The 26,973-nt window shown below is 35.5% G+C and overlaps 4 protein-coding genes across 6 annotated transcripts; 2 read left to right on the forward strand and 2 right to left on the reverse strand.

Annotated features, from left to right (window-relative positions):
• Positions 1-6,580: 6,580 nt before the first annotated feature.
• Positions 6,581-13,810, forward strand: LOC148932763 (DEAD/DEAH box helicase). Its single transcript, XM_089065809.1, has 14 exons — positions 6,581-7,329; positions 7,747-7,972; positions 8,174-8,419; positions 9,129-9,263; positions 10,091-10,215; positions 10,489-10,628; positions 10,979-11,049; positions 11,307-11,468; positions 11,750-11,836; positions 12,018-12,191; positions 12,461-12,505; positions 12,770-13,126; positions 13,222-13,462; positions 13,536-13,810. Exons 1-13 carry the CDS (start codon positions 6,680-6,682, stop codon positions 13,321-13,323), a joined length of 2,520 nt encoding a protein of 839 aa, XP_088921935.1. The 5' UTR covers positions 6,581-6,679; the 3' UTR covers positions 13,324-13,462; positions 13,536-13,810.
• A 1,261-nt stretch (positions 13,811-15,071) lies between these two features.
• On the forward strand, positions 15,072-20,287 carry LOC125198721 (putative magnesium transporter NIPA8). Of its 2 annotated transcripts, XM_089064562.1 has the most exons (15): positions 15,072-15,321; positions 15,459-15,575; positions 15,674-15,916; positions 16,696-16,783; positions 16,864-16,925; positions 17,326-17,411; positions 17,515-17,588; positions 18,317-18,419; positions 18,545-18,673; positions 18,752-18,851; positions 18,936-19,055; positions 19,458-19,548; positions 19,645-19,708; positions 19,803-19,899; positions 19,980-20,287. In XM_089064562.1, exons 3-15 carry the CDS (start codon positions 15,824-15,826, stop codon positions 20,208-20,210), a joined length of 1,338 nt encoding a protein of 445 aa, XP_088920688.1. In that variant the 5' UTR covers positions 15,072-15,321; positions 15,459-15,575; positions 15,674-15,823; the 3' UTR covers positions 20,211-20,287. The 2 variants fall into 2 exon arrangements, with proteins under 2 accessions (XP_088920688.1, XP_088920687.1); XM_089064561.1 differs by lacking the exon at positions 15,459-15,575 and having other exon boundaries at positions 15,615-15,916.
• A 40-nt stretch (positions 20,288-20,327) lies between these two features.
• Positions 20,328-21,032, reverse strand: LOC125200567 (uncharacterized). The gene has a single exon (XM_048098220.2). It carries the CDS (start codon positions 20,925-20,927, stop codon positions 20,466-20,468), a length of 462 nt encoding a protein of 153 aa, XP_047954177.2. The 5' UTR covers positions 20,928-21,032; the 3' UTR covers positions 20,328-20,465.
• A 243-nt stretch (positions 21,033-21,275) lies between these two features.
• Positions 21,276-23,418, reverse strand: LOC125200565 (eukaryotic peptide chain release factor subunit 1-3). 2 transcript variants are annotated; one of them, XM_048098219.2, is made up of 2 exons: positions 23,283-23,418; positions 21,276-22,726 (listed from the first exon to the last, which is right to left on the reverse strand). In XM_048098219.2, the coding sequence occupies exon 2, from the start codon at positions 22,687-22,689 to the stop codon at positions 21,376-21,378; it is 1,314 nt and encodes a 437-aa protein (XP_047954176.1). In that variant the 5' UTR covers positions 22,690-22,726; positions 23,283-23,418; the 3' UTR covers positions 21,276-21,375. The 2 variants fall into 2 exon arrangements, with proteins under 2 accessions (XP_047954176.1, XP_088920689.1); XM_089064563.1 differs by lacking the exon at positions 23,283-23,418 and adding an exon at positions 22,940-23,249.
• Positions 23,419-26,973: the final 3,555 nt, after the last annotated feature.

Here is a 26,973-nt window from a genome sequence, read left to right on the forward strand (position 1 = left end):
TATTATTTTTAAAAAAAAACATAATGTTGTGATTTCCATGCCCTTGAAATAGCAAATTAAACATACTAGTGAAGCATGAGTATTTTTACAAATTGCTTGTTTGTTTAAGGTTGTAGGCTTATAGCATACTCCTATTTTATTTCTGTGTTTCTTTCCATGTCATAGTGAGTGTAGTATTTTATAATTTTCACCATTGAATAGACCAATTATGTGATTAAATTAAGTTGGGTGTTCTTAGTATTTTAATTCTCAATAATCCTACTTGTCATCCTTTTAAAATTTGTATTTTGCCACCTGAAATTCATCCTTTTATATAGTAGTAGGAGTATCTCTGTAATCTGTACCACCATCCTCTCGAAGGTCAACTTAGTAAACTGAGTGTGATATTTTCATCTTTATACATATAAAACAAACTTTAGCTCACTTAGAAGATTAGTAATTTTTCGAAATTATTAATTGAATTTATAAACAAGTGAAAAATGAGCAAACATCAATGTGTGGTTTGGAGGGAGGTGTAGTTTATTTTGGCAAGATGTCGGTGGGACCATTGTATCACATGTGACGCCTCTCTATCTATAAATTGACTCACTTGTGTAGTCCCTTTCTCAAAACAAAATTGTTCAATTGCTTCTTTGGATAAATGTTAAACTACAACTTTTATGGAGTATAATTTCTCCCACAGTTATTAATTTACACATGAACATTCGCAACTAATTTACTCCTATATGATTATATTTTTGTTTTTTGATTTCTTAAGGTGCACTTGCCTATAAATTTCTAAACTTTCGTTAAATTCTGATTTTGCTATTAGCTTTAATATTTGTATAATTGATTATTTTGATTTTATAATTGATCAATATTTTGACTCTAATACAATTTAATATAAATAATAATTCAACAAATGAAATAATTTAATTAAGTACTCATAATATTGTACAATGTTCGATGTCGTTTTGGTTGGCGTCAAATAGTGCTACCTAAGCAAACTATTAAACCATGTTAGCACTAAAATCTTGTTTGATTTCAAAAGCTGAACAAATCAATAGTTAGGTAATTTATAGGGGGATTTTGAAACTGATATGAAAAATCAGAACCGCCGAAAGTTTAAAAATTTATAGGCAAATTAATCTTTTTCTAATTACTTGCTATTAAGATTAAAAAAGACTTACATTTTTTTATCTTAATTGTCGTTTTTAAAGATCGATAACTACCTTTCTTTTCTATTCTTCATTTCTTGATTTGGTTACTCTACAGTCATATGATATCGTATTTTGGCATGATTTTAAAATTTGTAAAATATTTCTATTTTTAAAAAATATGTATGTAGTGTGTTGGTTAAGTTGAGTTTAGGCCCAAAGGTGCAAAATATTTATCATCATTTTGTGGTATAAGGGCATCGTTAATGCATGCCACAAACAGGGTTGGGCCACAAAATTTGTGTTGCGATCAAGCATAAGCATTGTGGGTTAAGCGGGAAATCGGGTTTGAATCGTGTCTACGGAACGAGTGTGCCCCAGTGGTGCGGTCCGGCTCCGAATGCGCCTGCATTCTTTAGCGCAATGCAGGATCACAATTCAATTTTTAATGAAAATTTGAATTTTAACTATTTACTGTATTTTACAAGTACAACATTAAATGATAACAATTTATATCCTCTTAAAATTTCTTACTCTAAATTTTTATGAATCCCAATGGAGAATCTAACGATCACAACGTTGAGGATGCTATTATTCAGCTGATATTGATAGTTAATCCATTGGTGTTATTGGGTATGTAATACACAACCATTGACCGATGATACACTATGTGCTACTTCTCGGCATATGAGATTTATCCATTGTGCCGGTGCCTGTGAAATTGATTTTGTGGCTAACTAACCAAAAGAGAGCATTGTATGCTCAAAAGCATGAGGTGCAAAGGAATGATTTCTAATGGGCTTTCGGTGTACTCCAATTACATTAAGTGAGATCCATACGTATGTGGAACCAATCGTGGATCGCTGGCGCATAATGCATAATATCATAATAGAAAACGAAGGAAACATTGTATCTGATTGCGGAGATAAGAAGACGATTTTAGCTAGAGAGTTTCCAACGAATTGCCAAGTCAAGGTGCACCGTGCACCCTCTCAGTTTCAAGAAGTCGCGAGTTGCTATGCTTCTCTGCGAGGAGAACAAACTCATAATTGCCTCCAACAAGGTCTCATCGAAAAAGTTTGGCAGCAGCAATGAAGTTTATTTTATCTTTTAAATATAATGTCATTTTAAAATATTAATTATGTATTTTTTGGGTCATTCATTTATAGTTTATAACTCATACAATAAATAAAAATTAGGTTTTGGTATGATTTGAGCTTTGTGCTTTGATTTGTATATGGGTCGTTGGAGTTATTGTATAGTTTGAAATTTCAATGGAGTAATAGCGTGACAAAGTTGACGGACTTAATAGATAATGAATACATGGATGTCGTGCAACAAATTCACACATCTATTTGTAAATTTGCAATAATTTTATTATGGCTGGGTCTCGTTAACAAAGTTATAATATCTGCAGTTATGTTTTGAACAAAAGTTTGTAGACCATGTGTCTCTAAAGGATAAAAAAAGAAGACTGACTGTGTTTGATTCTTCTAATTATTTTTCCATTTGGCCTTTTTTCAAAATTTGCTTCATCATTGTCCCAATCTAGCAAAATTAAGAATGCATTTCTTTTTCTTGTCATTTTGTATGGTGTGCTCAGACCACACCCAAAAAAGCAGATTGATAATGCTGTTTGGGCTTTCAATTTGTCAGATTTCCCTCCCCCTCTCTCTCAAATTAGTTCTTGGAAGAGATGATGGAGAAATTCACAGAGAAAGAAAACGATGCAGTCCTTGTCTAGTGCCGACTTTGATTCTTCACTCATTTATTCCTCACTGCGTTTTTGCCTTTTTGCCTTCAATTTCATCATCACTTTTTGTTTTTTCTATTGCTCTATAGGTCTACTTTATTTCAAGAAAGGAAGTCTATATTGGATTAGTAACAATGAACAATCAACAATGCAGAATGCCGATTCATAATTCGCCAATAAAATTACTCGTAACTCCGTCCCCTAAAATAGAGACTTTGATCCGATACAAATTTTGATGCAAAATTGATACTACTATAATTTAAGAGATATGAAAAAAGTGATTGAAGTATTGTAATGAAAATTAAGTCTCATTTCATAAGAGATAAAAATTTACCAAAAGTAGACCGGAATATATGGAGACAGGTAGATCTCATGCATCAATTTTTTTTAACATGAATCACCACTCAACATGTATACATGAGAATGTTTATTTCTTTAAAGAGCAAATTGCCATGAAAATTATGAAGTTAGATTAAATTCTAGTAAAATCAATAACTCTTAACTTGTCAATTCCAAAACTGTTGTTGACACCGGTGAAAGTAAACTAGTACTCCAACATTTGCAATAAAAAAAATGACCGATAAATGCTAGAGGTTTATACATTGGTTGTCTTTAAAAATGATATTGGTGACAAAAGAACTTGCAATATAAACATGTGACAATTGCACCGTACATATCGTTATTTATAGCACTCTTTTCCGAAGACCAGAATTGTAACACTAAATAAAGTAATACTATAAATTTTCATATTAATTATAAATAATAATTGGGAATCTTATAGTTTTTAGACAACTTTTCTACGCACTTTTTATCATAATTCTATGATGAAATTTAATGTAGATGATAAGCATATGAATTAATCATATACAGTAGTATTATTTTTTATAAAATAAAGCTACACATCTTTAAATATATAGCTCTATGATGGAATTAATTGTATATGATATAGAAATAATCAAAGATGCATTTTGGTAGTATAATAAAGAACAGAATTTAAAATTTTAATATATTAATATAGTATGATATATTTACACATTTGATATCATTAACAATGAACAGTACGTATAGCATTTATATCTAGATTTTGTACTGGATCGGATATATAAGCCCATCTTGTTTTGTTGTCCTTGCGTACTTGCTAGATGGGCTTGTTTCATGCATTTAGCTTGGGCTTTTATTCTTATAAATCTTAATTTTGTACGACAAAATGAATATGACAATAGGGTCTTATTCTAATGCTTATAGCACCCTAATCCAAAATCAAGACTAAATCTCCATCCTTAGATTTTAAAATGAGTGAATGAGATTAAAGCTCACAAATCTCAATAAAAGTAGACAAATTATCAACAAAAGGGTAATATCGTCATTATGTTATCATATGATAATTTTCGTGAATGTTTTTTTATATCAACATTGTATATTACAAATATCAACAATATGATATAAGAATATCAACATTAGTACAAGAAAATATCAACACATATTTATTGAGATTTTTACATGGTTTTATTGAGATTTTTTGATATATTTGTTGATAAAAATCTGGTATCAACATTTACGAAAACTACAATAAAAAATATCAAATTTCATCATCCGAACGTCGTCGGAACATATGCAATTACGATCTCGTTGGAATCCTTATTAAATTATCTTTAATTTGATATATTTTTTGCGAAAAAATAATTTAAATTGAGAGAGTTACGTAAATTTAAAGATTTGAGATGATTTTGAGGAGAGAGAAAGTAGTTAGTTATAATTACTACATATAGGATTTGAGGATTTGACATTAATACCTTTTTAATTTAATTAATAATTATTTAAATTTAAAATATATTACACTTGACATTATATTTACCACAAGATCTTCTAATCTAATGGTTGAAAATTGGTCTCAATTTGGGTTTGGTAATTAGTTAGCAATTGATTAGAGCACTCCCAATGGCGACGGCGATAATCCGGCGATTTTTCGCCGGATATCGCCGACTTATCGCCGGCCATTGGGAGGAGGTCGGCGATTTTTCGGCGAATTTCCTATCGAATTTACGCCAAGCGGCGTTTTAACGCCGAAAAATCGCCGGATCATCGCCGGCCACTGTGGGGAGTTGTTCGGCGATAATCCGGCGATGATCAATTTTTTTTTTTTTTTTTTTCCTTCAACGGTCATATTCTAAATTCCACCCCTATAAATATTTCATCCTCTTCCTCCATTCATCACCCACAAACTTCATTCACACAAATTTTCAATCTTTTTTCTCTCCATCTTTATTAAATGAGTTCTGATTCATCGTCTCGTGCTCAGTCCGACGAGGAAATATCACATTCTTCATGTATGCGTGCATCATCATGCATAACATGATCATCGAAGATGAACACGAAGGCGTCCTCGACGTCACCAACGACCCAAGTGTTGCATCATCGAGTCACGGTGTCTCAACCGAGTCCGCCCGCCAGGGTGTACCGCACAACGAACATGAACGGTTCCAGGCGTTCATGGACATACACCAGAAGGAGGCCCATCAAGCACTACAACACGATATCATCGAAGAATTGTGGGCAAATAGAAACCGCGCCCACCGCCCTTGATTTTTTTTTTCTTTGATTTTTTTTTTTTGATTTTTTTTTCCATTCGTGTACTTTTTTTTTTTTTTAATTTTCTTCGTTGTAATGTGTACCCGTGTTTAATACAACGAACTTTATTACTATTATTTGTTTTGTACTTATAAATTAAATAAGCTAGCTTTATTATATATTAAAATAAAACAATTAAATTAGTGATGATGTAAAAATGAAATGTTGAGTTAGGGAGAAATAAGGGAGAAATAAGGGAGAAACCATTGCAGAGGTTGGCTAAAAGTTGGCTAAAAACTGGGGATAAATTTTGGTGCTGATGTGGCGCTGATGTGGCAGGAGTTAGGGAGAAATAAGGGAGAAATAAGGGAGACCATTGGGAGTGCTCTTACATCCCTATGACAATAAACACAAATTAGGCAGTGGAGTGTTATATTGTTTATTCAATAATATTATAATTAATTATAATTAAATAATAACTATTAGATATTTAAATTAAGTGTCTAGATTATCAGTCCAGACAATTTAAAAAAGTGTATTAAAATCAATTTATAATAAATTAATTATAACTAATTTTTGAAAAATATCTCATAACTTTAAAACGTTTATAACTTTCTCGATTTAAATTATTTTTTCGCATAACATATATCAAATTAAAGATAATTTCATAAGGATTCCAACGAGATCTCATTTGCATATGTTCCGATGTCAAAATTTGAATTCATTTTTAAAAAAATTCATAAATTTCATTAACAGCTTAATATCAATACATGACACATAATATGTCAATACAATGCTTGTACAGTGCCAATATGAATTGTATTGACATTGTCATATCTTTATGTTGATATATTTCTTACACTGTATTGATATGCTACTCGTTGCTATTATCTTTTCAATATTAAAAATAAAAAATAAAATTAAACATGGCTAATTAAATCACAAAATTTCTAAAATCTTAAATTAATTATAATAATTAATTAAATAATTAGTTAGCAATTGATTAGCTGTACTACTAAACCAATACCAACGGTCCTCAAAACTTGATTCTCATATTATAAAATAAAATGGATACATACTTCTTTTATTTTTCATAAAATAGAAATTATTATTATGAGATGAATTGAAATGGCGCAACTAATAGATAAGCGGAAAAATATCTAAGGGAAAGAAGGGATAATGAGGAGCTGAGAGCGCGGCAAAATCTTCCGAACCTCCATTGATGACTGTAATGGCATCACCAAAAATCTTCGGTTCGTCACTCTCCTCTATGGACGCACTCAATTGCGCTCCCTTCATCAATTGGAGAGATTTCAACACCGGCCGCGGGGCTCACGCAAAGCGCTGGTTTCGATTCGGCTTCAGATTAAGAGTAACAGCGAGAGGGGCTCTTTGGTCGCCGCCGCTCACCCCGCGCGACATCAACGGAGCCGGAATCTCCAGAACTCGGAGGACTCCTGTTGAAAGCGAGCGGCGCGACTCCATATCGCTGCTGAATGAGAGGATTCGGCGTGAGCACTGCAAGAGGGAATCTCAGCCTTCGAGGCCGTCCATGGACGCCAAGGAGGCGGATATGTACATTCAGAAGGTGAAGGAGCAGCAGCAGAGGGGTTTGCAGAAGCTCAAGGGGGAAAGAGCTGGCGGCGACGCCTCCGCCTCCTCCTTCAGTTATAAGGTGGATCCGTATAGTCTCCGCTCCGGAGACTATGTGGTTCACAAGAAGGTTGGAATTGGGCGTTTTGTCGGCGTTAAATATGATGTTCCTAAAGGAGCTTCATCGGAGCCAATTGAGTATGTTTTCATAGAGTATGCCGATGGAATGGCGAAGCTGCCGGTTAAGCAGGCAGCGCGCATGCTATACCGCTACAATCTGTAGGTTTTTTTGTTTGTTTTTAATTCCATTGCATTGCTTCGACTCTGTTTATTTCTTTGTTTATTAATTTGTGCAATGAGGTCTGACTGTTAATTCAAATGTGAAATGTCGATTGATACTATAGAAGCATGACTGATTTCTTTTTTTTTTGGGTACTCTACTCTTTGCACTCTTGCTTTGTTTGTTCAGGCAATCCCATGATTCCGTAGTTTACCTACTGTTTGCCGTTTAAGTTTTTCTAAATTCTAGATGCCGGCATATCATGCTAGGGTATTTCGAAATTATGGATATTGCTTCAGGACTACGTGAGTGGTATAAGTCCCCCAAAAACATTTGTGTTGGTTTCGATGCTTGGCTGTACAATATCGAGTTTCCAGTTATTTGATGCCAATTGATTCCCTTTTTTCTGCTTCCAGTCCAAATGAATCCAAAAAGCCACGGACATTGAGCAAATTGAATGATACCACTACATGGGAGAGGAGAAGAATTAAGGGTAAAGTTGCTGTTCAGAAAATGGTTGTTGACTTGATGGAGCTGTACTTGCATAGACTCAAACAGAAGCGGCCTACCTACCCAAAGGTTGCTGCCACGTCTGAATTTACTTCCCAGTTCCCATACGAACCAACCCCCGATCAAAAACAGGTAATAAGAATGGACGTATGGTTTTTGTTCAGTAATCATCAAATTTTTGAGGACCTTGAAGTAGCCTGATGACAGTTTAGTCTACCACTCTCAATATACTTCCATACCAATGCAGTACATATATGCAGTTGCTTCAGTTACTTTTCAATATAGCTGGCATGGTTGATGTTCATTTCTCTCACAATTTAGATTCTCACCTAGGCATTCATGGATGTGGAAAGGGATCTGACGGAGAGAGAAAACCCTATGGATAGACTGATTTGCGGGGATGTTGGTTTTGGTAAAACTGAAGTTGCATTACGTGCCATATTTTGTGTGGTCTCAGCTGGCAAACAGGCAATGGTTTTGGCCCCAACAATTGTGCTGGCCAAACAACATTTTGATGTCATCTCAGAGCGGTTCTCTTGTTACCAAAATATCAGGGTTGGACTTCTGAGTAGGTTTCAGGTATGAAATTTTTTCCTTTATGGCATGCCTTATGTGATTCTTTTGAAAAAGTTGTTATTTGAGTTCATTTATATCTGTATTTTTCCTATATCTTAGACATCTTAAATGCTGCTTGGTTAGCTGAATGAACCTATAGTGAATACCAAATAATTCATGAAGCATTGTATCATCAAAAGAGAAGCTTTTTGTTCACACCATCTGGTTTTCAGGTTTTGGTTTGGGCCTGGGTGGAATTTGTGCTTTGGTATTCTACAGATTTGGTGTAAGTCAAGGTTTTTTGTTTGGTTTGGTGCTTCTGTTATCAGAAGTAAATTTGTTTTAAGCTTGACGTATCACTGGGTATGGTTGGTGCTTCTGTTATTAGAAGGAATTTTGTTTTAACTTTTAAGCTTGACGTATCACTGGGTTGAATTTAATGGGTAGAATGCAGAGACATGGCTACCTAGTATATGCTTTTTTATACACTTGCAGCATGATGATGGTCTCTAGAAGCTAGAAATGCACAATCTTGTTATATTTAGATAAGTAAATATCTGTGAACATAGTTTCAACTTGCGGGTCTAATTTTGGAACTCCTTCATAGTTTTTTTCAGTCTTTGTAGAATAGTGTATGCTTGTTCTGGACCTGAATGCATAATCTTGTACTTTTTTTACTAAATTGTTTTTGTACTAACTTTGTTCCATGGGATTCATCCTGTTTATCTTCAAGACCAAGTCAGAGAAAGAGCAGCATCTAGAGATGATTAAGAATGGTGAACTGGAGATTATAGTTGGGACACATTCGCTGCTGGGTGATCGTGTTGTGTATAATAAACTTGGCCTGCTTGTTGTTGACGAGGAACAGGTTTCCCATCTTTTTTTTATCTTCCACATATAGTAAATGATTTGTGTTTTTAACATCAAGATTAGTATACACATTCATAAAATTGTTATTGCACTGATTGAGGTCTTCATAATTGTGCAAAATATACTTCTAGATTTCCTGTGTCTCATGCTATCCATTTTGATTCAAAACTATAACATGAACTTATGCATCCTGAAGACTAGAGCCAAACTTTTTTAGTAGAAAGTTCATAAACTGCCATTCTGTGACATGCAATTTGTTGAAGTGAAGGTTAATCTTTAAAACAAAAGCTCATTATGTTTCTATAACAAATGCTAGGAGATACTGATGGCTTTGGAGTTTTGATTTGTAATGATATTCTTAGCAGCGTGCTGAGTAATTTCACAAATTCTTTATGCTCTCTAGACTTGAAAGAAATTCACTTAAAATCCACAGAAGCTTAAACTATTAGAGAAAAGAAGTGAGGGAGAAGACAATGAGTTGTATGAACTTGCAAATGCAATTTGAATAACAATTGCAAAGAGAATAAGTAGATTGCTCCTTCAAATGAAAGCCTATGACAACAACTGTCCACAATACAAATTGTATGCCTAAGATACCACTCTAATTGGAAGAAGCTGTGGGGTCCCATGTTAGCAAAGGAAATCGACGGAGTAGAACTTGGTCATGCTTGATTGACTCTCTTTAGTAACCTGTATTACCTAATTGGAAATTTTGTGTTATTCTTGTTATACCTATCTTTTCTGAAGCAGCATTTAGTATCTGAAGTTTTTAACTTGTTACTTTCCAGTGATGTTTGAGTATTTGTATCCCTATTTGCTTTCCAGAGATTTGGTGTTAAACAGAAAGAGAAGATTGCTTCATTCAAGACCTCTGTTGATGTGCTCACACTTTCAGCAACACCTATTCCACGAACACTTTATTTGGCACTGACTGGATTCCGTGATGCCAGGTAACCTCAGTCAAGCAAATTTTTCTCCGTGAGCTGAAATGAATCTAATACTCTAGCATTTCCCAGCTGTTTTGTTCAGCCTGCTGGATTATATAAACTAATCTTGTAAATGAGAAAGAATGGTCACATGTAGATCTAACATTGCTGATGATGTATGGCTTGTTTGACATTCAAAATCCACTTCGATGGCATGTGCTTCTGGGTTTCATTTTATGATATATGTGTATAGTATTTTCCTTATTTTTTTCTTTTTGTCTTTTGCACTGCCTGCAGTTTGATATCAACGCCACCTCCGGAGAGGGTCCCAATAAAAACCCATCTTTCTGCATACACGAAAGAGAGGGTGACCTCTGCAATTAACCATGAGTTGGACCGTGGTGGCCAAGTGTTTTATGTTTTGCCTCGTATTAAGGGTAATTAACTACTCCCTCCGTCCCGGCTAAGAAGACACATTTCTTAGTCGGCACGGGATTTTAGGAGTTGTTGGTTAATGTGTTTAATTAGAGAGAGAAAGAGTAAGTATTAAATGGAGCGAGAAAGAGAGTTGAATATTTAATTGGAGTGATAAAAAAGTGGTTGAATGTGTTAATTGGAGAGAGAAAGTTACCAAAAATAGAAATGTGTCATCTTGGTTGGGACAAACCAAAAAGGAAACTGTGTCATCTTAGCTGGGAGGGAGGGGGTATAAATTTTCTTGAATTATGTACGCACATGTTAACATGCAAAATCATAGTCAGAATGTTACAACATACACTGTTGACAGGGCTTGAAGAGGTTATGGAATTTCTGGAACAGTCCTATCCAAATATTGAGATTGCAATAGCTCATGGAAAGGTGATCTTTCTTACATTCTGAATTATGTATATATGTTGCATTGTGAACATATGTGTAGGGGTAACTTTTTTTTGTTTTGCATTGCGGATCTGCTTCATATTTCCAACATACCAAGCTGTTTTTTGTGAGGCACTTTAGATTTTACCATTTAGGACTAGGTGCAGCAGCTTTATCTAAAATTCTGATGCCAATCTATGGAAATGTTGTAATAAAATTTCTACTATGTTTTAGCCTTTTTCTTTTGTGGTCTTATGCAGCAATACTCTAGACAGCTGGAGGACACCATGGAAAAGTTTGCGCAGGGGCATATTAAGATTTTAATATGCACAAACATAGTTGAAAGTGGGCTTGACATTCAAAATGCCAACACCATTATAATTCAAGATGTTCAGCAATTTGGCCTTGCTCAATTGTATCAGGTTTTTCTGTCTCCTCTGTGCTTTGTCTAATTATCTATTAAGCTTCCCAAGTTGATAAAATTGAGACTGATATTGTGCTTGGAAATTGTGGGTTAAATTACTGAATTTGGGCTTTTGTTTCTCCAAGCAAAATAAACCGTGAAGTAAATAATGTACAACTAATATCTTGGCATTCACATATACATACCAAATGGAAAAGAAGCGCCATGCTAAACACAATAGAGTTGCAAATTTTAAATTTTGACCTGCAGTTTGTAATATATACATACTTCACTGGCCAGTTGCGTGGAAGGGTGGGCCGAGCAGATAAAGAGGCTCATGCGTACCTATTTTACCCGGATAAGTCGCTGCTTTCTGATCTCGCACTTGTACGTTCCATTTTATTTCATCTAGCATTAGCTATATCAGTTATTGAAATAAATTAATGCAGGTTATATGCAGCTCGGTATATTTGTAGATCTATATTCCCTATATCACTTAGATGCAGTTGACTCTGAGAGGCTATATTGGTTATTTATTGAAAATTGCATTTGCAATTTGACTCTTCAGGAAAGGCTTGCTGCTTTAGAAGAATGTAAAGATCTCGGCCAAGGGTTTCAAATTGCAGAAAGAGACATGGCTATTAGAGGCTTTGGTAACATATTCGGTGAGCAACAAACAGGGGATGTTGGGAATGTTGGGATCGATCTTTTCTTTGAAATGCTGTTTGAGAGCCTATCCAAGGTAGTTCACAGGTCTCTTTTCTATTGATAACAATAATGGGCAAAGTTTGTTGTTGTTTTGGCTTGTTTTCGGAAGTTATATTGGAAATGTTGCTCAGTAATATGCAGTTTGCTTTATTTTGTTAAGGTAATGCTTAGTTGATGCATGTATAGAAATGACTACGATAATTTGGAGAAATGATGTGATGATTGAAAGAAAATTTAACATTGTTCATGTGTCTAGATTCTTTCCCCCCAATTCACGGGATATGTTTGTCTCTTGACTCCCAGGTAGATGAACACCGCGTAATTGCTGTTCCTTACCACTCAGTGCAGGTATTATCTACTTTCCAACTTTATTTAACTCGGTAAAGTTGATTTTGAGGCGAGCTGCTGACCATCTATGTTCTTTTCCGTGACCTGTTACTCATTAAAACTGTAAAGATCCTAGTGTTGGCTGCATAATAATACTGTAAAGATCCTAACGTTTCATTGGGTGATGAGCAAAGTTCCTTATCCTTCATGAGAGTTAGTATAAATTAAAGAGTGTGCTTTCTTTTGTGCTCTGCATGTCTAATATTTGAAGTTTGTTCCTTGCAGTTTGATGTGAATTTGAATCCACATCTTCCCTCTGAGTACATCAATTATCTAGAGAACCCCTTGGAAATACTAGATGAAGCTGAGAAAGCTGCTGAAAAAGATATCTGGAATCTAATTCAATTTACTGAAAATCTGCGCCGGCAATATGGAAAAGAGCCTTACTCTATGGAAATATTGTTGAAGAAGCTATATGTCAGGAGAATGGCTGCAGATTTAGGAATCACTACAGTATATGCTTCAGGCAAGATGGTTCAAATGAAAACAAACATGAGCAAAAGGGTTTTCAAGCTGATGATGGATTCAATGACATCTGAAGTACATCGAAATTCTCTTGTTTTTGAGTATGGATCAATCAAGGTATGTCAATACTTTCTCCCTGAAATGACTATTCACATACTGCTTGAGTCAAATTTCTTCGTATTTCACATACCTTTGATTTTGTTGTGATTTAGGCTGAACTCCTACTCGAACTTCCAAGAGAACAGTTGCTCGATTGGATCTTCCAGTGTCTATCTGAACTTTATGCTTCGTTACCGGCCTTGATAAAGTATTAGCATCACTAGTATACACAGACATGTACAAACTAGACATAGAGAAATGCAAATTCATTGGTGCAGTATAGATACCACTTGCTGGGGGAGTTGATCGAAACAAGATGTGTTCACTATAACTAGTTCATAAGTTTTTTTGAAGGTATGCCACATTATATTTTAAACCATTCTTGATTAGTGACTGTTTATCATCTGTTTTGACTTTCTTTTTTCAGGACATATATCGAGTAGAGATCTCTTTGGGAACCTTGATGAAGTATATAAAGTAATCGGCTCGGCATTGAGATTTATAGGGCAAGGTTAGTCAGGAATAACATGTTGAAAAGAAATCTGATCTGTCCGCAGATATATATTCTTTGTTGTCATTCATTTTATTATAGTTTGCAGTTGTGTGCTCTCCATCAAGAAGACGTTTTGTTTGATTAGTAGGGCAAACATTCATATGCTCCCTAAGTTATACATTGAAAATAAATTATACTTTAAACTTCAATTGGATTGTGATAGACGATAGAAAAATATGTTCTTTTTGTTTTTTCTCTTCCTGATTCATTTCCTTCTTGGTCAATATATTTAGACCAATCATGTTCCTTAACTCCATTTCCCTCTTGATCCAGTTGAAAATCAAATAAGCATATTCAGCAATGAATATTGACCAAACACACTCAGGGATAAAAAAAAATATATGAAGAAATAAGCCCTGACATCTTACTCCATTAATTAATGTGTAAAGACATTTGATTAACCGACGATAAGCGATCGGTTTGGTATTGGTTTAACCCAAACTGATAACCACATAAGCAGCCCTACTTATCAGGCATATAAATTTTGTAGTGAAAATGAATATTTCAGACAAGAGATTGGTTATTGGACAAGGAAAGAGAAGAATGAGTTGAAGAGATTCATGGTCAATTAGTTAAGACTTCTTACCTGACAAACTTGTGCCATTGCAAAACCATATGTTTTAAGTTTTATGGAACATACATCTTTTGGTTTGTACATGCCTTGTACAATCCAATTATTGTTTCCTTATATGCTCGTTATTGTTTTTGAACAATGCATACGTGCAATTTGTGTTTGCTCGGCTCAGAAATGCAAAAAGTTTGTGAAATTGCATTCAACGGCCGCTATTTACATTAGTATTTTGAAAATAGATGGTGTACCCGAAGTAGTGAGGATGATGAATTGTGAAGTAAAGAAAGAAGAAGACAACACACGTTCACTTGATTAGTTTAGATTGAAATCAAAATGAGTTCAATACAATTAGGCTTGAGTTTGGTTGTTTGGACTTGAGTTAAAGGTATGTATTCTTTTAATTAGTAATTGATCGATCTTAATTATCCTAATTAATTTTGTTCTAATATGAATATGGTTGGGTTTGATTTGATTAGTTTGCTCAATTGGCATAATTTAGTTAAACTAGTTTGGTCATGCTATTGTAGTATGTTTAATTTATGTTAATGGATTGGAAACTTGTTATCGTTTCCTCTCGAAAATTTCCTCCTAAAAAAATAGCTTAAATATTTGAAAATTAATCAATGATGTTATTCCAAATCCAACTCGTTAACAACCTCACAATTTATATTAAAATTTTTCATTAAAACATAAATTTATAAATTTGATTTATCATGGATAATTATAAATTAATAAAATGATGATGAAAAACAGTTTATAGTTGGAAAGTCGCTTGTAAAGACGGTTGTGAGATATGCTTTGGCACGCAAAATTGACCCCTAATTTATGGAGTTGAATAAATTAAAAAGAAATTGGAAAAAGAGCAGACGCTTCTTCCACAAACACGACGGCCAGCTTCAGCTGCCGTTCAAGAATTTTCAATTGCGCTGCCAAATTTTGTCTTCCCCTCTCCCTCTCTCTTCCTCCCTCCATCCTTTTGGGAAAGACACCGTTTATAACCTATTCATAATCTCTCCTCATCCCGCCCCACCCCCCGAGGTTCGGTTTTTGTTGATTCATCCTTGTTGTCGCTCCCTCTCTTTTGATCAGGTATTTTTACTTTGTTGTTTTAATTTCTTACTTTTGCAATGTTCCTTCCTCTACCACCCCCGATCACAGCTTTTTCCCTTTTCAAATTTGTGTATATTGCTTCTTTTTCAAATCTATTGCTTCTCAATCTGCATTAGGTCGGATCTGGAAAAATTAGAATTTCAGCTGCTGCTCATTCAATTTCTCTTTCCCCAATATCAACTGTTAACCCTTTGCAGATCAGCGTAATGTGGCATTGATTAATTTTTGGTGAGGTTAGAATCTGAATTGTTCTTGTTTGATTGATCGTGAAGGGGCATTCACTACTTTCGGCATCGGTTTCTGTTCTCACACACAGCTCTCGGCCGTGCAGCTTTGAGGAACACTGGAAGCTGCAAAGGAAAAAAGAATTGCCCTCTAAGTGTATGCAATTAACATTTGGACCTGACATTGTGATGAATGTGGCTGAATAGTGTCACGGTTTCCTACTTTATTTGAACTGTCTTCAACCCTGAACTTATCGATGGGGGAGTGGGTTGTTGGAGCGTTCATCAACCTTTTCGGCAGCATTGCAATCAACTTTGGAACCAACCTCCTTAAATTGGGTCATGATGAGGTGCGCTGGGATTTCTGCATTTATCCTAAACTGCTTGCTAATTATTTTTCATTTCCCTGCTGGGGATAATTAGCCAAATGGATCATTCCCTTTGTTCGCAGCAAACATATTTGCTGTTCTTTTAATCATTTGTATTATTAAGTGAAACAAGCATCAGTTATTGACCTTGTATTGTAGTGGTCCATTTTTGTATGGCATGCCAGAAAACCTTCACATGCATGCACAAGTGGCATCTGATAACAGTTGCAATGGTGGCAATTAATAATCATAAATGCTACGGTCTTAGTATCTATTCTTTTATCCTCTGTGCTGCTTCATGAGAAATGTATGCATTACTCTTTCATGTGTCCACCCAATCCATTTTTTTACCTGTAAAATATCCTCTTTTCTGCTTATTTTGTAGTATTAGTTAGCATCGGTTAGGTGTGTAGTACAACTTGTTTGTGGACCATACTACTAAATCAAAGGAAGGCAGTAAATTCTAATTCAAGAGCAATATGTTAAAGTAATTCCTTGAACCTACCATGGAGCCTGACGGACTAGCAGATGATGTCCATGGGACCATAGTTGGTTGGTGATAAAGCAAGATGAGATAGAAAATGATGTTCTAGAACTTTTGCTCATATATTCCATGCTGGCATCTTGTGTTTTGGTTCTCTACTGGTCTGTTTACATTGTTACACAAAACATATGGAAAAGTAAAGATGATCTTGCTATTGTCTTTAGTAATTTCATTACAATCATTTTTATAATAGTATCTTTGTACTTTTATTTTGTAGAGAGAAAGACATTCTAGTGTTGGCAATAATGGGACAAATGGAAAATCTTTCACAAAGCCTATTATATACTTCCAGACATGGAGAATTGGTACTATGAATTTAAGGTCTACTGTTTTGAGTAATGCCCAGTGTCTCTCAGTTAAAATGACACATGCTGTTAATATGCAGGGATTATCTTTTTTATTCTTGGAAACTCTCTTAATTTCATTTCCTTCGGCTATGCCGCTCAGGTGAGTTTCATAAGTTAAACAGCCTCTTTGAATAAGCCATTTGTTTAGTCCCATCATTCCATTTCGGGATGTCCATAAAAAATAGTCCCATACAAAAATGGAAAGTTTCTACCAAATTATGAACACTATTTTATCCACATTTTCTCTTTCTCTCATACTTTACCTACCTTTTCTCATTTTCTCTCGTACATTTTACTCAATTTTTCTTCTTCTCTCTCTTACTTTACCAATTTCTCAATAAAATCCGTGTTGTCCACCAATGGGACTATTTTTGGTGGACGGGACTATTTTTTGGTGGATGGAGGGGAGTAGTATTTAGTTATCTTGATTGGCCAGCAGACACATATTGTAAAATTGATTTTTTTACGTTGATGTCATTTTTTTCTTTATCTTTCTGCAGTCACTTCTTGCAGCTCTGGGATCTGTCCAATTTGTCTCGAACATCGCATTTGCCTTTTTTGTGCTGAATAAAAATGTGCCTGTCAAGTATGTCAATTTCTAAATTCTTAAACTTGAGTACACTTCACTCTAACCAAATAGCAATTTTTTATCACTCTTTCAACGTCGGGCATATTACTTGTATTTGCAGAGTGCTCGTAGCCACAGCCTTCATTGTTCTCGGAAACATCTTCCTTGTGGCTTTTGGAAACCACCAATCACCAGGTATATCATCTGAGAATATTAGCATTTTGTCGCAGAAAATTTCCTTATAGTATCCTAAGGACTACTTTCTGACACACAATTTGATGATAGAAATGGGATAGTAGACAACTAGACAACTTTCTTGGTCCATCACTCTTATTTGATTGGTGACAAGACACAAGTACATAAGAGAAAACATGCATGATATTGATGCATATTGATTTGAAGTACAATATACTGATCATACTATTTGAAAAACAAATCTTGGGAAAAAAGTATCCATTTTTAGCATGTCTTTGTAAACTTCTCCAACATTCACCAGACTTCACTGATCTTCAGTACGCACATCAAGGACCAAAGTTATGGAAACATGCAAACTTAAACCATAATAGTTTTGATGTTTATAGCTGCACGTTTTTTTGGTCCTTTTTACTACACATGAAGGTAACAAAAGCAACTTTGTGTTTTCCCTCTGAATTGGGTTTTCAGATTTTAAAATTGTGCAAAATATGATATTTAGATGTATTACTACAATATCGGTATTTGTGTCTTATGGATCATTAAGAGAGGCATACTGATCACATGGATATGGGATTGTTGGTTAACTTTATCTACACGACTACATATTACATGTCAAACCAAATACTGTATGCTTATGAATAAACCTCCATATTTAGTTTTCTTTCAGTTATGAATCATGCTGCATCATATATAGGTGAACTGAAAAAACTTTTGTTTTATTGTACCAGTTTATACGCCTGATCAGTTAGCAGAGAAGTATGGCAATAACACTTTCCTGATATATTGTCTGATTCTGGTTATAGTTGTTCTCTTGAGTCACTCAATGTACAGGTGAGACTACAGTGAATTCTGCATAATTAAATTTTAAAAAAAGCTTGTTTCTGATCTATTTTTATGGTTAGATGACCGCACCTCTACTTTCAATCCTTGTAATCAGTCAACTCTGGAAAATGCAGGAGAGGAGAACTGATGTTTGCTATGCCAGAGCATGAAATCAAACCCTACTGGCAAATGCTTCTTCCACTTTCTTATGCTCTTGTTTCAGGTGCTATTGGATCATGTTCAGTACTGTTTGCTAAGTCTCTGTAAGTTGTGTTACAATAGGTTTCCTCCACATTTAACCCGTTTACAGTATACTAAATTCCTAATTCTTGCTTTTGTAGATCAAATCTTCTAAGGTTGTCCATGTCAAATGGGTATCCGTTGCATAGTTGGTTCACATACTCCATGCTACTTTTGTTCTTTAGTACAGCTGGATTTTGGGTAGATATCTGAACCTTATATTTTTTAATATGGTCAAAATGCCTATATGTTTTCGAATTGCTCATGCTCTCATCATTTCTACAGATGGCAAGACTAAATGAAGGGTTGTCTCTGTTTGATGCTATACTCATTGTCCCTATGTTTCAGATAGTTTGGACATTTTTCTCCATTTGTACAGGATTTGTATACTTTCAAGAATATCAGGTGCACATCTGCCTCAACCCATATATTGAGTTACAAAATTCTAAGTTGACTCACTTATCTTGTTTAATGTATCTAACTCGCCTTCCCTGCTGACTTGCTGGCGTTGTTGACTAAAAGTTCTGTGACTGGCTCATGTATACCTTATCTTACGACAGACTATTTAAAAATAATTAAAGAGCTTGAATTTCGATTAAAATGTTTCATCAGTTGATCTTGGTTCTTGAACATCAGATTTTCTGTTGCCTTGACAATAGAATGAATTCACTCCTACAACTTTTTTGGTGTTAAATAGTGGTCCTGGTCTCATCTGAATTTTTTGGGTGTTTGGCAATGTTTTTAAGTTCTAATTGATTTGCACTAATGGAGAATTGGCATGATTAATATGTGATATATTTTAAGCAGGTATTTGATTCATTGCGGACAACAATGTTTATACTAGGAATGGTTTCTGTATTCATAGGCATTTCTTTGCTGGCACCTGATGAAGTAAAAGGTAATGTCGATGGTCAATGGTTTCCTTGAGTACCCCCCCCCCCCCCCCACACACACCTGTTTTTTGATATTAATATGTGAGGATGGATTCTTTCAGGCGGGGATATCAAAGATACACCTCTGGTCTCTGTAACTGCCGCTCATTCAAATGATGCAGACAGGTATTCTGCTAGATGCCCATGAACTGATATGCTGTGTGCTCCTTATGTAGATTTATCTACTTAACACGTACTCACAACGTGCAATTAATTACAGATTTGCTGCGCCCTTTGAGGACTCTCCTATCAAAGACTGGAGATCACTTGTGCGGACGATGCGGATGAAACTAGCCAACTTACTTATCAAGACCAAGGTTCTTGAATTCCTCTGTTTTGATCCGATGTGGAACTTAGAAATCAACTATATGGAAATTAAATTTCTGTTTTGGTGCAGGGTACTTACTCACTACCATTTGGTTTGGGAGATGAGTCGGTTAACGCATCGTCAGTTCTTGTGATGCCCATGGTTTCATCTAAAATAACTGGCTTCAGAAGGCATGTACTGGATAGGAGCAAATTCTCTTTTAAACATCCTGGTTGGAGTAGGATTGATGTGGATGGTGGTGGTGATGATGATGATGATTTATTGCAATCATCAACACTACTTCCTCAGAGTATAAAGTAGGACTAACACACATTACAGATTGATATCTCTATGTACCATATTCAGTTCTTTATATTTATTTGTGTAAATTCTCAATTGATATAGCTTTATTATTTAAAAAAAAAAAACAATCTGATCTTGCACAATGGGCTTGCTTCTCCATCCAAAATTACCCAATAATTGTCATATATGTTGCTGCTAACATTAAATACATGCAGGATACTTTTATGTATCCCATGATGCCATACTGATAAGAGAGAGAGAGAGGGCCTAGCCTCAAGCATGGATCACTTCATCAGATTGCTGCTTCTGCAACCAAATCCGGTGATGAAATCTTTGGATAAAGAGGTCAGCCACCTTGTCTATATCATCCTCCAATTTGAATTCCTCCTCTTGCTCCTCCCTCGTCGTCTCCAGTGGATATGCATCATCATAGTAGTCATCTTCCATATTCATGGCATCGTCCATCTCCTCGGCTACCTGAACCACACTGGCTGGAGACGTGGCAACAGAGTTGCTTTCAATGAACTCTGAATCATCGGGTAGGAAAACATCACCACCCTCCTCGAATTTTTCAAACTGCTTAACACGATTCCTCCTATGGAAGAGGTGGCGGACCATCCTCTTGTCCCCCCGCAAGAGAAGCCATTGTATGATGAGGCGAGTCTCGATGGCTCTCGTCGTATCCTTGATCACCTTAACTCTGGATGCCGCCATCGCCATCATCTTCTTCAGCATATCTCTCTGTTTCAACTTTACACCAGTCTTCACTATCTAATGCATAAGGGCTATTTGTGGATAGCCGTTGGAGAGTGGGGACTTATATATGACAAAATTTGAGTGCTAGTAATGGAGTAACCACTAATGAAATATAATAATTAAAAAAAAAGTATTGGTAGAAGTGCCTCTCCATTTCTTCTTCAACAAAGTAGAAGTCGGAAAAATAATGAGAAAAAAAGCAAATATTAGAGAGACATGAAGGGTTATTGTCGAGAGAAAAGATAAAGGCAAGAATTATTAGTCTTAACTGTTACCTCCCACATAATGGCGTTTGTGAAAAGGATAGCCACAATCTGCAAGCTTGAATTGTAAACAAAATACCAATAAGAAAGTAATCTCTCCAAAATGGCATAAGCAATCTTAAAACAGTACTACTACAACATAAGTTTAATTCGCCTTCAAAACTCTAATCAGAATCGTCATATGCTTCCCCTCCGTCGTCTGACAACTCATCCAACGATCTTACATCGAGCTGATAACGAAGAATTCCCCCAATTCCACCAAATCCTCTGCAGAACTGAGACCCCTCTTGTGATTTGTTTGTGACAAATTCAAGAGTGCAACCAAACTTCTTGTACTCGTTGGCAAACCACTCCAGCAATGGCATCTTTTCCTGGACCTCCAACTCAGCATTGGTGGCCGCGTCCCTGAAATTACTCTGATCGGCCTCTTGCTCCTTCTTCAGATGTTTAATCACAATCTCACCCGTTGAGCTGTTTTTCAAGATGTATCTTGTTATATCCAAATTCTCCCACACGATCAAGGTTTCAATAGCTCCCATCTCCAGGATCTTCAACGTATCGTCTGTCCCAAATACATATTTCCCTGTATCCTGACTGATTTCCTCGAAATACTTACCAATTAAGCGTTTCTCCTGAATGAACTTAACGTTTGAAAGAATTTCTGCAGACAACTCAATAGCTTGGTTAAAACCATTTTCTCCACCATAAGATACATCAACCACATTAAGTATCTTTGCTTGCAGACGCGGATCAAACATGTCTGATTGGCTCAGTTCGGTCTTGAAGTCAGCAGACCCGGCCAGTATAAGGCCAGAAACATTAGGCTGGCTGGTGCTTGGGTTAATGTAGAACTGTGTGGCAAGTTCTGCAGTCTTTCTCACATAGTTGTGTCGTTTTTCCATCCTGAGACGTGCAAAACGAAGAGCTGACTGTCCTCCCCTCCCGTGTTTTTTGGGAAGATCGACAGTGAACTTATGGAGGATTTCTCGAGTATTTCCACTCAGCGTGCCAAAAAGAGTGCCATTCCCATCCATGACTATGAAACCAAACTTGTCATCAGATTCCAACAGTTCATTCAGAGCTTCAGTGTGGAACTTGTTATCACACAGGTAGAGTGACGCATTGATAGGTTTAAAGGGCTCGAAATCAATTGTAACCTTTTTCTCCTTGCCATCATCAGTAACAATGGTTCCAGTGTAGAGAACCAAGCCATTTGGAGGAACCTTATTATACAGTTTTAGCCTCTGCTGGGCTGAAGTAATGGCACCAAGCACGGATTGGCGATTTACCCTGCTCTTAATATTTGAAGCAGTTCCATATTCATCACCAAGCATCTTAGCGACCCGCGAGATTTGATCACGTGGAGGCATGATAAGTGATATCATGCTGGTTCCATTGCCTCTAGCTGATTCCAATGCCTTAATCAGTTTCTTGATTTTCCATATCTCGATATTCCTGTCAGACTCGGCATCCGCCATTTCCAATATAACCAAGCAAGAAAAAGTAATTCACAGCCTGCAAATACAATGCACAAGTGTACAATCAATCATACATGAATTCATCTTTTCTAATTTTAAATTGACAGGAAGCACATGAATATAAACTTTCCAGATGACTAATCTACACAAAGAAAAAATTCAATCTCAAATTGTATATGATAATCGATATAGATATATCCATGTATGTATGTATAATAGTAACAAACAGATTTGAATCCAAATTAGATACCACTACATTTTGCTTTGAGACAGACTGAAATTGGATGGATTCAGAAGTTTTGCGCTTTGCCTAGTAAAAGCAAAGACAAAACTAAGAATCAAATGCGTCTATCAAGTTTTAATTTTAGTTCGATGTCCGTCAATCCTTTGAACAAGAGAAGCAAGATCTATATCAATCTCCAGAAACCGAACTGGTACACGTAACGTAAAGGTGACATTTTTCGATGGAATTTGTTCCATCGCAACCTAAATTCGATCCATTTCCGTTCGATTAAAGAAAATAACGGAGTGATTCAAGCAACTTAACAGCGTAAGAACAAAAAATGAAAATAAAATGGAGTAAAAATGAATACCTCAAGAGATTCGGTGGCTAGCAATGAAGCAGCTGGTTTTGACTGATGAAGACTTTGAGGTTCACTCAAAACCCTAATTTAATTAATCCATCCAATTCATTATCTTCTTCCCCTAGTACCCCTCCTTCCCACGATAATGCACTCTTTCCTATTTAATCTCCTCACTAATAAAGCGTGCGTTTTCTAATTTTAGAAAGTTTTACCTTTTTTTTTTATAGAACTTAATCTTCATTAATAATAATTTAATTATTATGTGATATTTCTCTTATTTTATCAATTATGCAGATCTAACTGATAGTACTACTCCATTTATGTTATATAAAATTTGTGAAAAGGGAAAATCAAGAGGAAAAAAAAAAGAGTCATTTATTTTTAGTTATTAATAGTACTACAATCAAATGCACATATAATTGATACGAGTAGGGTTGTCAAAATAGATATCGGGAATTGGATACTCGATATTCAAACTCGAAATATCGGGTAATTGAATATTAAGAGGAAACAAAAAAGAAGAGAGTCATTTGTTTTTGGTTAAATTATTAATAATACTACAATTAAATGCACAAATAATGATACGAGTAGGACTGTCAAAATGAATATCGATAATTGGATATCCAAACCCGAAATATCGAGTAATTGGATATCCGATATCCGATATTCGATTTTTCGAGTTTCGGGATCGGGTTCGGGCATAGGATTTTTAGATTATCGGGTATACCCAAACTACCTGAATTACCCGATTTTTTGTAATTTTTTTAAATTTAATAAATTATGCATTTTTATTATTTAAAAAATTAAATGTACTCCCAAAATCCTTCACACTTAAGTCACATTTAAGGTTACTTTATGAATTGTGATGTTTATTTATGGATGAATGATGGATGTTATAACTAGGGGTGTCGAAACGGGTACCCGCAGGTACCCAAACCTGATTTTGCGGGTACCCATACCTGAAAACTTCAGTATTAGACTACTCAATCCCAACCCATATAGTTAAACGGGTAACCCCATACCCGCATCGGGTATCCCAAACCCGCAATTGCGGTACCCAAACCCGTAGGCATAATTTGAATTGTGTATTGTATTATTCAATGGTATTATGCTTTTAGTTTTCGCTTATCATCAATGCTAGTCATCTGATACAATAATTTTATGTATATGTTTGAATATCTAGAATGAATTTTGAGATTGTTGCTAGTTTCTACACTATAATTTTAGATTTATATTTTTTTTACTTTGTTGTGTTTACATAATTTCCAACAAATTTTTTTTTGACACCAAATGTAAGATATTATTCAACCAAATCCATAACGATTACATCGCGAATAAAAATAGGAATGCAATTCAACCAAAACTTGCTCTCAGCTATAGAACCAGATGCCCGAGCAAGCGTGTGGGCAACTTGATTTGTTGATCGCCTTACGAACCTCATAGAGGATCCGGAGACCTCTTTCAAAAGCTGACGACAATCTTCTACTACTGCCCCAAAGATAGATTCATCATTCCGTAAACTTGTCACTGCGAGTACTACCGTTTGGGCATCCATCTCAAACTCTATCTCCTTCCATCCCTCTCTTTTGATCCAACTCAACACCTCTCTCAAGCTAAGGAGCTCGGCCATAGATACGTCGGCCATCCTTCCCACCTGTCCACATCGCCGCTACCACCGTCCCTTCAAAATCTCGAACAACTGCCCCACAACCAACTTTTCTTTGGCTCTCAAACACAACAGCATCTATATTGCAGTTTAGCACACCATTTCGCAACTTCACCCATTTTTCCTCCAAGTGAAGTCTCTCCCCCCGTGCACCAATGTCATTTTGAACATGAGCTTCTCTCCAAGCCGCCAGACAGCTACGGGCTGCATCAATAATTCCTGCAGCTAACCCATTCTCATTTCGTCATATGATTTTGTTTCTATTAAACCATAGCTGCCATAGCACTACTATTACTTCTTCAATCTCCACCTCTAAATCACCACTCACTATTTTTTCCAACCAATCAATAAACCCCCTCTCCCCTAGCAAGATTAACGGCACCCCTAGCCTCTGCCAACAGTCACGCGCAAGGCCACAAGAAATAAGGCAATGGATAACAGTTTCTGGCTCAAAGTTGCATACCGGGCAGATCTCTGAAACCTCCATATGGCGCTGTCTCAATCGGTCCCTTGTTGGGAGGAAATTTCTACATGCCTTCCATAAAAAGATCTTCACTTTAGGTGGCACTTTTAGTTTCCATAGCTTATCCCATACCAACGAGTTTGTCGCCACTTCAACGGAGCCTTCACGTAAAAACTTATATGCTGATCGTACAGAGAAAGAGCCTTTCCGCTCCAGACACCAAAATAATGCACCTTCTCTAGAGCTCTGGGCCAGCGGGATGCTCAACAGCCGCTAAGCTTCTTCTTCGTTAAACACATCTCTCACAACCGCTTCATTCCATACATGTGCAAATATGGTGATTTCTAATCTCTTAAATATAATATGACTACGTATGAAATATAATGCAATTCAATCCAAATTTTAAATAAGCAAATATGATAGAAACATCAAGCATGTCTAAAATTAAATCCTCATTCAAAAGTTTAATATAAAACCAAAAATAATTCACTTTCATCAAAAGTCTAAATATAGACAACTTCAACTAAAAGTCTAAATATTTTAAATCTCTAATCTAAAGACACTAAACTAATAAAAGTTTCACTTTCACCAATCTTGCAATCCTTCATTTGGCAGCGGATAAATAATTAGAAATAAAGTGTATTGTTGGGGAGTATGTATAGATTTGAAACTAATTAACTAAAATAAAATATTTGAAAACCCTAATCCTAAAAATAACGGGTACTATCGGGTTTAGGTATACCCACGCGGGTAGCGGGTAATACCCATATCCGCAAAAATTTAAAACAAACTACCCGATCCCGCTCTGTTTCCCATTGTCGTCGGGTAGTGGGTACCCGCTACCCCGTGGGTAACGGGTCGGGTTGAGGGTTTCCCGATTCCCGCTACCCGACACCCCTAGTTATAACTTATGATTTTTTTATTTCTAAAAATTTGTAGTAGTTTTTTAATTTTAAACTCGAACTACTTTAAGTTTGTATCAAATTCGAACTATAAGTTTGTAGTTATTTTTTTAAAAGAGTGAACTACATAAATGGTACCTGATATTTCACTTTCGCATGCAAATGATACCTGATCTTTATTTTATATCGTTTTTGGTATCCAGTTACAAAAATAACCCTGGGTACCAAACTTGTGATTATTTTGTTATGGAGGATTTTTTTGGAAATTTCCATTAAATAGTATACCAAACATGTGATTATTTTTTTCATTTCTTATTTCTTTTTTTCTTCTTTAGTTTCTCCTTCTTTCTTTTTTCTTCATTTTCTTCTTTCTTTTTAGTATTTTATCTTCCTTTTTCCTTTCTTTTTCTCCTTAGTTTATGTTTCCTCTTTTTTCTTTTCTCTTCTTTTTCTTCTTACTTTTTAGTGTTTTATACATACATCTAATTGCATTCATAATATAAATCAAGAACAAAACACCTAATTAAATTAATTATTTAAAATATTTAAATCAATTAAATATTTTGTATTGAATTATTTTATACTCATTTTATGGTTGAAACACCTAACTAAAAATATTCAACTCTAAATATCATTATGAATACATTCACAATTTTAAATTTTTATCAA

The sequence above is a fragment of the Salvia hispanica genome, chromosome 2 (assembly GCF_029641045.1).
Source record: "Salvia hispanica isolate PSC_SH4W2 chromosome 2, Shi_PSC_v1, whole genome shotgun sequence".
Lineage (NCBI taxonomy): Eukaryota > Viridiplantae > Streptophyta > Magnoliopsida > Lamiales > Lamiaceae > Salvia > Salvia hispanica.

Excerpts from the sequence above, each read along its gene's own strand:
- LOC125200565 (XM_048098219.2), bottom strand. The coding sequence starts at position 22,689 with ATGGCGGATGCCGAGTCTGACAGGAATATCGAGATATGGAAAATCAAG.
- LOC125198721 (XM_089064562.1), top strand. The coding sequence starts at position 15,824 with ATGGGGGAGTGGGTTGTTGGAGCGTTCATCAACCTTTTCGGCAGCATT. Across the intron at positions 18,674-18,751 it reads GTACTGTTTGCTAAGTCTCT|ATCAAATCTTCTAAGGTTGT; the intron begins GTAAGTTGTGTT and ends TTGCTTTTGTAG. Across the intron at positions 19,549-19,644 it reads GGCACCTGATGAAGTAAAAG|GCGGGGATATCAAAGATACA; the intron begins GTAATGTCGATG and ends GGATTCTTTCAG.
- LOC148932763 (XM_089065809.1), top strand. The coding sequence starts at position 6,680 with ATGACTGTAATGGCATCACCAAAAATCTTCGGTTCGTCACTCTCCTCT. Across the intron at positions 7,330-7,746 it reads ATGCTATACCGCTACAATCT|TCCAAATGAATCCAAAAAGC; the intron begins GTAGGTTTTTTT and ends TTCTGCTTCCAG. Across the intron at positions 8,420-9,128 it reads GACTTCTGAGTAGGTTTCAG|ACCAAGTCAGAGAAAGAGCA; the intron begins GTATGAAATTTT and ends TTTATCTTCAAG.
- LOC125200567 (XM_048098220.2), bottom strand. The coding sequence starts at position 20,927 with ATGCTGAAGAAGATGATGGCGATGGCGGCATCCAGAGTTAAGGTGATC.